This window comes from Euprymna scolopes, chromosome 7, assembly GCF_053919585.1.
Source record: "Euprymna scolopes isolate OS-2025 chromosome 7, ASM5391958v1, whole genome shotgun sequence".
Classification (NCBI taxonomy): domain Eukaryota; kingdom Metazoa; phylum Mollusca; class Cephalopoda; order Sepiida; family Sepiolidae; genus Euprymna; species Euprymna scolopes.
The window spans coordinates 135,286,799-135,299,381 of NC_136488.1; the positions used below are offsets into that span (position 1 = coordinate 135,286,799).

At 32.6% G+C, this 12,583-nt stretch overlaps 1 protein-coding gene across 3 annotated transcripts in view; it reads right to left on the reverse strand.

Annotated features, from left to right (window-relative positions):
- Positions 1 to 1,895: 1,895 nt before the first annotated feature.
- Positions 1,896 to 12,583, reverse strand: part of LOC145279984 (ankyrin repeat and fibronectin type-III domain-containing protein 1-like) — a 529,276-nt gene continuing 518,588 nt past the window's right edge. For all 3 annotated transcript variants that reach the window (XM_080131579.1, XM_080131580.1, XM_080131581.1), the window contains 3 exons: positions 9,720 to 9,905; positions 7,194 to 7,294; positions 1,896 to 3,361 (listed from right to left, as the gene is read on the reverse strand). In XM_080131579.1, the coding sequence (XP_079987705.1) occupies positions 2,624 to 3,361; positions 7,194 to 7,294; positions 9,720 to 9,905 (1,025 nt within the window). In that variant the 3' untranslated portion in view covers positions 1,896 to 2,623. The remainder of the gene's footprint in view (positions 3,362 to 7,193; positions 7,295 to 9,719; positions 9,906 to 12,583) is intronic.

Genomic DNA, 12,583 nt, shown 5'->3' on the forward strand with positions numbered 1-12,583 from the left:
TCTGAGTAATTTGGTAGAGACCGCAGAGGTCAATTTTTTCTTAACTTTGACCCCGATTATGACCCCTTAACATTTATTGTTTTGGGCTCAAATCAAGTTATTAAGTTAGATCCATGTCCAAGGAACTTATATCTAAAATTTCAAGTGTTTAGATCCAAAATTGTCGGAGGAGTTTGGTAGAGCTCTCAAAGGTCAAATCGTTGAACTTTGACCCCTTAACAGCGAAATTTTTGTCCGAAAACGGATTACAAACATTTTCCCAAATCTCAGTACCCTGTATATCAAATTTCGCGTCTGCAGACTGAAAATTGACAGAGTTATTGCGGTGGAAAATGTATACAGGCACACAGACAGACACACAGACACGTTCACTTTTATATATATATAGATATACAAAATGTAGACAAATTAAAATATCATATTTAAACGTATTTTACTACCGGGCAAAGCGCCCCCCTCTTGCTAATCTAATATATTAAACTACGTTTATGTGTGTGTCTGTCTCCATTTTATCAAATGGTATCTCCTCCATGATGCAAGATCGCAGAGAGGCATGAGGCGGGTCAAATGAATGCACTTTTTATGGACTGTGCTTTCATGCATCTTTAGCCGGTGAAAATAGCTGCTAACGAGTCAAAATTGAAAAAAAAAAAAAATGGAACTTGGCAAGCCTAAGTCGACTAAATGTGTTATATCTATGCATGCGCAAATATATATATTTAAGCATATTTTATGACTGGGCAACTCTGATGAGGGTCTATGAAAGAAATACCAACATTCACTTGAATAAATCTAAAATTAAAAATATTTTTTAGAAGTTTTACCATAACTTTATCCAATAATTATTTGAACAATTTTTGTAAGCAAAATACGTTTACTTTTATATATTTTTATTTTTTATCTTTATCATCCTAATTCTGTAATTATTTGTGATTGTTTAAATTCCTGGGAGATGGTGGTGCTCAAATGGATGACAACACGGACTGACGACCAGTCGATTCTCTAGCACCACTTTTATTTATAGATGTTGGCAACCTTCATGATTCTAGAAAGAGTCAGGGAAACCAATGCTGACAACAGAATCAAGTTCCTATCGCCTCCCCAGAAGCCATACCATACTGATTTATGCGGACTTTTTTTAATTTCTATTTTCTTCCTAGACAGGTTTTACTAATTACGTACGACAAATTAAGGCACGACAACTGTACGACAACTACTTCTGCTGATTCTCTTTATCTGTGAGATATTTAAGCATGTCATTCGAGCAACCTGGGATTCTTATGTCAAGAACAACAAGAACTGATTTTATTTTAGACATACTAGCATGCTGGTTATTAAAAAAAAACTTTTTGCCAAAAATCTTTCTAAAAACATTTTTTTTTGCCAAAAATTTTTCTAAAAAAATTTTTTTTCCCACAAATCTTTCTAAAAATATTTTTTTTTTTGCCAAAAATCTTTCTAAAAAAATTTTGTTTTTTTTGCCAAAAATCTTTCTAAAAAAATTTTGTTTTTTGTCAAAAATCTTTCTAAAAAATTTTTGTTTTTTTGTCAAAAATCTTTCTAAAAAAATTTTGTTTTTTTTGTCAAAAATCTTTCTAAAAATTTTTTTTTTTTGACAAAAATCTTTCTGAAAATTTTTTTTGTTTTGACAAAAATCTTTCTAAAAAATTTTTTTTTTCAAAATCTTTCTAAATTTTTTGTTTTCAGATTGACGAACCGAGATTTGAGGGAATTAAATAATTTGTTGATACATTTACTTTTCATTATCATTAAAAAAAACTATAAAAATATGCAAAAAAAATAAAATTCTTACAATTTAAAAACGTAAACAAATACTTTTTTTATTTAACTTAAGAAAATTTTTTTACTTTTTTATGTTTGTCTCGTATATTTAAAAAAAATAAGTTTGAAAAAAAAAAAACTTGCTTATTTTTTCTTTTTTCCAAGATTTTTGTATTTATTCAGATTGACACTTATAGCAAGAAACAAAAATGAAGAAAAACTTATTTTCTACCTACTTGCCACGGAATGAGGATTTTATATTCCCAAAATCGCAAAAAATGATGAAGTAGTTTTTTTTATTTACAAAAAACAAATTAACCATTTTTTACCAATAAGTGACGGACGAAGCCATGTTTCTCTAGAAAATGTAATAAGGGGAGGTAATCAGTGATTGTTTTGACAGTTTTCACATGCATTAGTGTTGTCTGTCCTTGTGGACTGATTCGTTGATTTCATTTTTTTTTCACCCTCATCGAAACAGTAAAATTTGATTTTCTTGAATAAATAATAAAAAAAATAATGATTTTGTTAATTTTTCGTCTTTGTCCCATGACTGGTACATACATCATACAGACATTTCTGCATTTTCTTTAATTTAAAATTCCGATATAAGTGCCAATCTGAACAAGTAGCAAGATTTTTAGCAAAAGCAAGCGAATAAACAAACAAATAAACAAGTGAACAAACAAAGACATCAGGAGCAATTTGTCGTGCATTTGTTGTGCCTTATTTTATCATAAAACCGCTTCCCAGACAATTATTGTTTTTGTAGTTATTTTAAATAAATTATAATTTTGTACAATGTTGAAAAATCTACACATCTGCTTTTCTTTTTTCTTTTTCACACTGCAGTTGCCTGGGCGTTCTCGATTGCTGTCGGTAAAACATCCGCTTTCATTTGTACGTAAAAACGTCCCTTTCGCCATGGGACCTGTAAGCTCATCAACCGGCTTTCATCATGCAATAGTTTTTCGCGGCCCCCGGCACAAACCACCAAACAAAAACTGTTAAATTGTTTCTGCGAATAAATTGGCCCGTCTAAGTTTTTATCTTGGACTTCTTTGTTTAGTTCTAATATTACGAGGTTTACGACTTCACGTGCCGTCGTGTTATGAGTGATACACAAACGCACACTCATGCCCTTGGCTAGCCCGGTCTCGTACATGGCATAAACTCGGACGATGTCTGTTTTTCCGGATGACGTTTGCAAAAGAATGTTCTCCTGGTTATTGTCTTTGTTGTGCTCCATTGGATCGTAGAATTTCGCGAGTTTTCGCTTATCTTTACCGACACTTATCAAATTGGAATCGCAGAGTAAAGATGCGTTATTGAGGAGGGAAGCATTGTTTTGGAAGGGGTTATAAGCACAGTCCGTACTGCCCAGACTTTGCGAGCCACACGAATAGGACAGAAGAGATTTGACAGGGATTCCAGCATCGCGTTTTGTTTTGTCTCTAGCAAATGCAATGATGTCGCTAATCCAACGATTTCCCTTCCAGGTTTTTTCCACTTCAACTTGCAGATGAGTCAGCATGTCAACCCGCTCTTTGGCTGCAACCAATTCCGGAGATGAGAATGCCTGAAATGGCAAGAATAACAATTTGATAAAAAAATGTATACACGTAATGATGAATAAATTATAATGATGATTAAATATATAAACATACAATAAAATAATGCCTACTAGACACTGTCCTCGAGTGTCTAAGGTCTCTCTGTACAGGGGTTTGCCAGAACAATCTGGCATGAGGATACTTTTTCCATGGAAGTAAACCCTGACCAAATATTCAAAATCGCATAGTATTCGCAGCCCAAATAAGATCTCACTACGGCTACTCCACAGTTTTTCCGAGGAGTGGTGCACCTTCTCCAAGTGATATTACCTCAAGTAATAGCACGAAGCTGGATACTCCACCAGACTAGATAAATTCTTGTCCTGGAATCCAGTAAGACCAAGAGATCAACATGAAAGATATACTACAACGTATAAAAATGGTTAATTGTGGAGAGGAAAATTATGTTCTCAATTTCTTTACTAACTCAGTGCTTGAGAGATAAAGAACTTTAATGGAACATTCGAATATCTATGTATCTCATATAGAGTTACAGGTGTTAGCCCCAGATAGTGGGCCCCTTGACTTCTGAGAACTTCGACTGAAATAAAATAAAACAAAAAGATATATATATATATATATATATATATATATATATATATATATATATATATATATATATATATATATATTAGTGATGGGACGATTCCGGTATTTTTCCTGATTCCGAGACAATTACCAATTCCATACAAAATTCCCGATTCCGATTCTTTATAAATTTCTAAATATTTAGCTATAGAGTTGTTATTTTTCCCTGGATTACTGTACAAACACATGCTAAATGTGCTGATATTTTCCTACAGGTAAAAACACGCTCATAGAGGGGATGATCAAGTTTTACTGGTTGTTTAAAAACGATAAACATTTACTATTTTATCATCATTACCAGCAATTATAGATTTTTCTTTAAACAGATAATTAAAAGAATCAGTTTGGAAAATCAGCATAAATTTTTCCAATACCAATTCCGATATCCCCAAATGCTCCGATTTTTCTGATTCCTGATTCCAATTAATCATCTCAACACTAATATACATATATATATATATCTTTATTAGATTGGCAAAATTTTAGAATAATTATAAAGAAGTGAACCATCGTGTAAATTCAATCAACTAAAATAAGATGGAAAACTGGGCGAGGAAAAAAAAAAAAATGGGGCAAGTTATATGTAACACATGTACAATTCAATAAAATAAATAAGTCGATTAAAAACAAGATCGTTAAAATACACCCAGACTTATGACCCTTGAAAATGTTAGTCTGAACGAAAAGCGCTTCGGGTGTATTTTAACGATCTTGTTTTTAATCGACTTATTTATTTTATTGAATTGTACATGTGTTACATATAACTTGCCCCATTTTTTTTTTTTTCCTTACCCCCGTTTTCCATCTTATTTTAGTTGATTGAATTTACACGATGGTTCACTTCTTTATATATATATATATATATATATATATATATATATATATATATATATATATATATATGTGTGTGTGTGTGTGTGTGCACAGATCACTGAAGTTAAGCAACAATGGGTCTGGCCAGTACCAAATGTGTGACCATTTGGTAATAACAGGTGCTGTATGTGCTTTCTGCTTATCTCGACATTGTTCCCAGTCGTCCTGGTATTTAACAATGCTGACCCAGGAGAGGTGTGGTTGGAGATTGTGCAACTCTTGCCATAAAAATTTCACCCCCCCTAAAAATCACCTAAAAATTTCACCCAAAAATGTCACAGTATAATCAGTGATGTTTCATGGTATTCATTGAAATCGATGGACGGACATCATATATACATATACACACACACATAATAAAAATAAATATATGAACATATAAGAAAAAAAAAATATATCTACATCTATCTACCTATATATATATACATATATATAGAGAGAGATAGAAAAAACAAATATATACACATAATAAAATATATATTTGCATCTATCTATTTCTATCTCTCTCTCTCTCTCTCTCTCTCTCTCTCTCTCTCTCTCTCTCTATCGGACAGATTAGTTGCGGGCACTGCTTCCGTGGTCAAGGGGTAGAACTGCCGACTGTCATCACGACGGTTCTAGGTTCGATCCTCGACTTGGGATAGGTAATAGTCTAGCGGCACTGATGAGTTGTGATACAACGAAACAGGACTGTATGTCGATGACTAAAATATATTTTATATATATATATATATATATATATATATATATATATATATATATATATACACACACACACACACACACACATACTCACACACACATATATAGAGAAATAAAAAAGAACAAACCGAGTTATGTGTTCGTTAACATTTTGTCTTTATTTCGAGACTTCCTCTGGATGAATGAGATTAAGAAAAACAAGAGGAAGTCTCGAAATAAAAACGAAACGTTGATGAACAGATAACTCGGTTTGCTCCTTTTTTTTCCTCTATTTCGTCAGAATACTATTTCCATTATTCTCATCACACACACACATATATAATATTAAAAAATATATACATATAGAATTATAAATAAAGAAAAACGATTACTTGTTTTTTTTTTCTGTTTTTTGTTCAACCTTATCAAGCCATAAAACAAATTGATTGACTGTTTTTGATAGTGACCCAAGCTTTCAATTTTTATTCAGGGGGAGGGGGGACGTCACTTCTTTTCTCTGGATCGCTCCACTTACCCTTGATCGTCACATTCTATTTAGCAAGGAAGAATCAAGTAGTATCTTTTAAGTCTTTGATATGACTTGATCAAGAATTGAACCTTTGTCTCCCAACCCATTAGTAGACACGCTAACTATTATGTCAAGTGGACCTAAAGCTCTTCCCCTCCCGCCCTCCGCCATTTTAGACACTTCAATAGGCTGGTGAGTCTACAAAAAAGAGAAAAAAAAGATTTAAAAAATGGCAGCTACTACTCTTCTGTCATGATATTTTAAAACTTTTCCCGGGCAGCTAAGGTAAAAATATCAGCCTCTGGATTTGATATGATTTCTATTTCTAATTTAAGACTGTTCATTTTTTTTAATTTTAATCATTCATTAGAAACAACTAATAGGGCTACCTGGTGTTAGCTGGGAGTGAATAAGGACCTTTCATCTCATCCCAGATTCCCTGTATTATCATTTTTATTCTTTTATGCTTTTTAATTTCTATAATTTTTAATTGCAATTCATTCAGGGGAAATAACTTTTAAGCTATGGAGTTATTTCCCTTGGTCACTTGAATATTTTGTTTTTAAAATTCATAGTCATTAATTGTTGAAAGAATGAATATTACAGCAATTTTTTTATCATGACTTTGAGGTTATATTATATCAAAATATATAAGGTTTGTAATAATATTATGAAAATGACAAAATATAACAATGGCACAATTTTCACACAAAATTAAAGCAAAAAAAAAAAAAAATGTTTTTAAATGGTGATGTTTGATTAAATTTTCTCAACGTTTTTTTTTTCGTGTCGATTTTTATCTCATTAAGCTCCAACTTATTCAAAGTTAATTTGAAAAAAAAAACATACAATTAAACTACTTAAAGTATTCTACCTATTGGATAAAGAAACACTCCCACTTCCTTTATTTTCTTCTTTAGTCCTCACGTTCCAGGAGCAATGTTTCTGACAAAGAGTGAAGAATTGCTGTTTTCTGGATCAAAATCTATTCTATCTAATAGTTATAGCTGGCAAGCCTTGAAGTTCTTTTTTCATTTTTAGCTCTTTACATTAAGTGGCTTCATGCCTTGTCTGGAGTGATTTCCATAAAAGAAGAAAAAGAAGTAAGACTTATGTGTGATACTTACCTCCCTTTGAGCCTGCTGTGCCAATTCCAAATCATTTTCTAAGATTGAAGAAAGGCGTGAATAAAGACTGATCAATTCTGGTTGATACGTCGTCATGTGATCTGCATAAAAAAAAAAATGGACAATTTATGAATCAATTAAATGACAGAATTTTACTGAAAATATTTAAGTTGTTTTTTTTTTTTTCCTTTCAGATTAAAAAAAAATCATTTAAAATTTATAACACCTGAAGAAAAAGAAACACCCAAAAAGCATAGTCTGTAAATAGTTCAATTTTTGGTCTGTATAAAACTTTACAATTATTTAAAAACAAAAACAAAAAAAAAACATATAAAAAGACATTTACTCATATGATGGTTAGTTAAAAGAATAAATTAAATATAATCCAATTAAAAAGCTTTAAAGCTATATGATTTACCTGGTTTATTATGATAACTAATATATGCACCCTCCAGATGCAAAAATGCATAATTATGTTGACACGTCAGTTCCTGTTTGATCACCAAAGTTAAACAATATTAAACCTGGTCAATACTAAAATGAGTTTCCATTTGGGAATTCAAGGTGCTGTATGTGTTCCCTGCTTATCTCAGCATTGTTTTCAGTCATCCTGGACTTCCCCTTTTCACTGGACTCAAACAGTGTCAATTCAGGAGAGGTGTGGTTAGGGATTGCTCACAATTACATGCGCAGCTAACTTTACAGGTGAATCCATTGTCTCTTAGGACAGAATGGAGGCATCGAGATGCAAAAATTTGTTCGTTTGTTTATTTGTTTAACCAGCATAGTGACCTTCTTTGGGTCATTTAATGCTGTATATAAAATTTAAATTTGTAGACGCTTTCGAGGTTGATTTTTGCTGAGTATATTCGGGCAATGTTTTGGTATAGTTTGTTATTTGATGTTATTTATATTTTATGGTAAAGATTTGCTATTTTTTAGGAAATTTAGAATGGTTTTAGGGTTTTCTTTTTCGAAGAGTTCTTTTTAGTTTGTGGCCTTGTAGTAGTGTTGACGAATTTGTGTGAGATCATAGCAGTCAAGTAAAAAGTGTTTCACTGTATAAGATTCGTGACATGGTATACATTTGAGAGGTTCTTCACTTTTTAGTATGAAGGAGTGAGTTATACATGTGTGTTATATCTAGATATGTGATACAACTACATCTTTATGCCTTTCAAGATGCAAAAAAAGTAATAGTCTAAAAAGAATATTTAAAATTAAAAATGAAGAAAAGTAATTACTATATTTAAATTAATAATTTTACATTAAAATTTTAATTTTAATTAAAGAAAAACTGAATTAAAAATAAAAATTTGATTTTTTAGAATTTATGCCCCCCCCCTCCTCTCCGCTCTTGAAAAAAAAAATTATAAAAATTTTTATTCGAAATCATATCATTCAAACATGGGAGTCGTCAACAAAAACGTTAACTAATACAGACAATATGTCAATTCAAGGAACGTTAACTGAATGCCAATGAAATATTTCTGTCTTTAATTTAGAAGAGTGACATAAAAAGGGGAGATAATTCAAACTGTCTTTGAGTCGGATGATAAAATAAAACTTGTCAAATCTGATTTCTCCAAATACTGACATAAATAATATGAACCAAGAAGAGCTATTTATATTTTTAAAATAATTTTTTAACTTATTATTAGAGATAAGGGCAAGTTTATTTGATGTTTTTTTTTTGAAAGAACAGAGACTTATTTCAGGTGCTGATGAGACATGATTAAAAGGAATGGATTTGTGTGGCAATGTTCAAACTCTACTTGTAGGACGAAGGTGTCCATTAGACAAGAAAGTTTTTTTTTTCTTTTAATCCTGTATGCCACTTGAGGAAATATCAAAATTTGTTTCTTTTGGAGCTCATGACAAAGTGACCTATGAAATTAGAGGCAAAAATTTGGAAAGACTGCTCTAGTAAATATTTTTGCAATATTATACCCAATGTAAAACTGTTTTTCATATGTTTTGCTCAGTTAAACTTTACTTCATTTCAATCCCCCCCCCCGATTTTTAAAAGTTAAAACTAATCTATTATTTAGTGTTTCATTTATTTCAAGAAATCTATTGATACTTGCATTTATCAACCTACGATTTCCACAAAATTACTTGGGTGTGCCCAGCAGATGATGGGGAGAACCTGAAACAGTCGACAAATAGTTTTCTGGATATTAAGGCAGTTTTTCCAATGTATTACTTAATGAATTTGAGTGGTCGTCGCCATTCTTAAGATAGGAGGGGGTGGGGGTTGTAACAATTTGTGATTTTTTTTGTAATAAAGCTCTCCCTGACATTTCTGGTTATTCCCGTCATCTGCCGGACACACCTGAGTAACTTTGTGGAAATCGTGGGTCAATACATGCAGAAGCACCAATCTATTTTATTTTAATGCATTCTCTAAAGGTTTATTTGATTTTATATTTATCTCCCCCTTTCATGTCACTCTTTGAAATAAATGGTGAAAATATTTCATCTGTACACAACAGCACTGAAAATATAGTATATAAATATACTTACTAATTTCGAACACTTGAACTGGTAGCGTGCAAAGTTCATTGTGCTTAGTAACCGGGTTCGATTCTCCTCCAGGTACAATGCACACATCTTCAACGGGAGGAAGTAATAATAAAAACGATACATCTTTGCCCATTTCAATAACTTCAACATCATACATCCGATGATTGTCCGATTCACATGTTAAACCTAAAAATGAGAAAATAGATTATTATAACTAACTTCCCATGATTATCTCCCTTAAATGGAACTCTTCCAAGAACTGTCATAATTTAAAGATGACTGCCTTACTCTTATGGAAAACCGCTATTATGGCATTGGTAGTTAAAACCAAGTATCAAAACAAAATAGAATACATTCTCTTTTCCTTAATAAATTAGTTTTTTATTCTCTAAATTGTGTCACAACTTATCAAGGCTTAAAGACTACTCGAGGATTAGGGTTAATGAGCATCAGGTGGGCAATGAGACAACACTGTGATGGTGGAAGTTTTGCAGAATTCGATTATTTAAGAGGGCAGCTCGATGAAAACTTGTTCACATTGGACCAGAAAATGACAATGTCGTATTCAGCTGGAAAGCAGCCCTGCGCTATCTTGCTCTACAAACGAGTAAATTCTAGGAAAGAGACATTGCTCATGGAACTTTCGTTTAGTTTTATAGACACAGAGAGGAAGAAATGAAAATTATTGACAGTGGTTGTAGCTAGACAAGTTTTTGTTGTGGAAAATGTTTTAAACAAATGGAACTTTTCCCTTGTGAATCAATGCCTGTCCCCTGTGTGATTCGGCCACATACTGACCAATCAGGGGTGCGGCGCATTGATCCTTTCTATCCCCTAGGAAACTCTGACAACTTCCGGTTTGAAGAGAAAAAAATCTCCTCCTTACTGAGAGAGACGCCAACCAGATCGGACCCTTTCTCTCTCTCTGCCCCTAATCTTGTATCGACGATTCCCACGGGGAATAACTACCGTGCTAGTATGAGGTGGCCAGAGGTTAGGCTTAATGCGGAACAATATCTCCCTGCCGACATTCACCAGTGGCTTGCCAGAATAAACCCCTTTTCTTTGTTAGGTTGTATGAAGTTGTTGTGTTCTTTATTTCAGTAGTTTGTGCCAAATAATTTATTTTCTTAGGGTGTGCCCCAAAACAGCACTAAACTCTAAAACATGTTTACTTACTATCTTCTCTTTCTTATTTATCTAATAATATTTGTCGGGGTAAATGTTTTAGATGAATAAAATTAACATTTTAAAGTTTTCGTTTATTTATTCAGTGTAACAATAAAAACTTTTAAAAAAATAAATAATCTCTTTCCGACCATCTAAAAAAAAACATTGCTCGTTAAATATCGTTTGATTGAGTAAAATAGACGCCACTTTAAAGCTGATGGCGACAACATAGTTCTGTTTATAACGTTTGAATTGATATTAGAACAGTTTATTTTGAAATATGTAAAAGAAATCTTCCCATCTGTGGAACCTGAAACATTTCTAGCCAAAATTTAAATTCTGAAAACGATTCTTTCATTTGTTTACTAGCTGAAGTACCCGACGTTGCCATGTTGTATTTGATATATTTGAATATCCTTATACATAATTACCTTATTGATTAAACGAAACTAATTCATAATGGCTTCTTTTTCCACATCCCCTATGAGGTAGGAGCAGAAGGTGTATTTTATTTTATAGACGTCTCGCCAGTAGCACTAATTCTCTTTTCTAGTTTAATCTTTTATCTTTTAGTCCTGTAGCAGCCGACACCTGCTACTACAGGCAGAGACTACTTGTTACAACTTCGAGATTTGAAATCCATTTCTCCCTGGCGTGTCCAATCACAAACCAACTCCCAGTCACGTGACTGAATGTATAAAAGGCGAAATCACAAACCTTTAATTCTCTTTTTCGCTGGTCTGCCTAGCAACAAACACCACCGTTTATTTTGGACCCCCCCCCCAGGCCTAACGTGAGTACACAACAATCTTCCTTTCAAACTACGACTTGCTCCCACGTGCCGTACGCAAACGAATATTCTTTGTCATGCCAAAGAACTGTCCTCGGCGATACAACCCACATTCACGCACGACAACACGTCAACACACGGAAAACTCTTGCTCCTTTCTTTCTCTTAACCGGCTTCCTTTGTACCGACGGCTACTAGCTATAAACACGTACGCGCACGAACACTGGCCTATTCTCTTCAACCAACCGGCATGATATTAATTCTATCTCCACACAAGGCCACCTGTCTCTTTCTTTCTCCTTAAACAAGCCTGACCTATATCTAATTGTTGGATATCTAATCTTTGTCTCCACACAAGGAACGCCTCACGACAATTATAAAAAATACGTGCGTATACGAACACTGAACTCTAATACTAATACATTTCTCTCTTCGAATAAAGCTACTAACGAAAATAACAAATAAAGTTTGTTTATTAAATGATAAATTGAAACTCCCTTTCATTGTCTTCATTATCGACTAAATGTACCTCCTTATTTCTAAATATGATGCAAGAATCTATATATTAATACGATAGCGTGTGTGTTCTTTTGTGTGTCACGCTTACATTTGGGTCGTTTAATTTTTATGTACTTCCATTTCTTGTCATAAATAATTTTACCAAAAATTCTTCATAAGTTTTGGTTTCGGTTCCGATTATAGCTGATGGCACTCCAATAATCTATTTTTTTTCTATAAATAATTTTATCAAGAATTCTTCATAAGTTTTGGTTTCAATTTCGATTATGGCTGAAGGAACTCAAGTTTTATATATATATATATATATATATATATATATATATATATATATATATATATATATATATACATATACATATATTTTTTTCATAAGTTTTTATTTCGG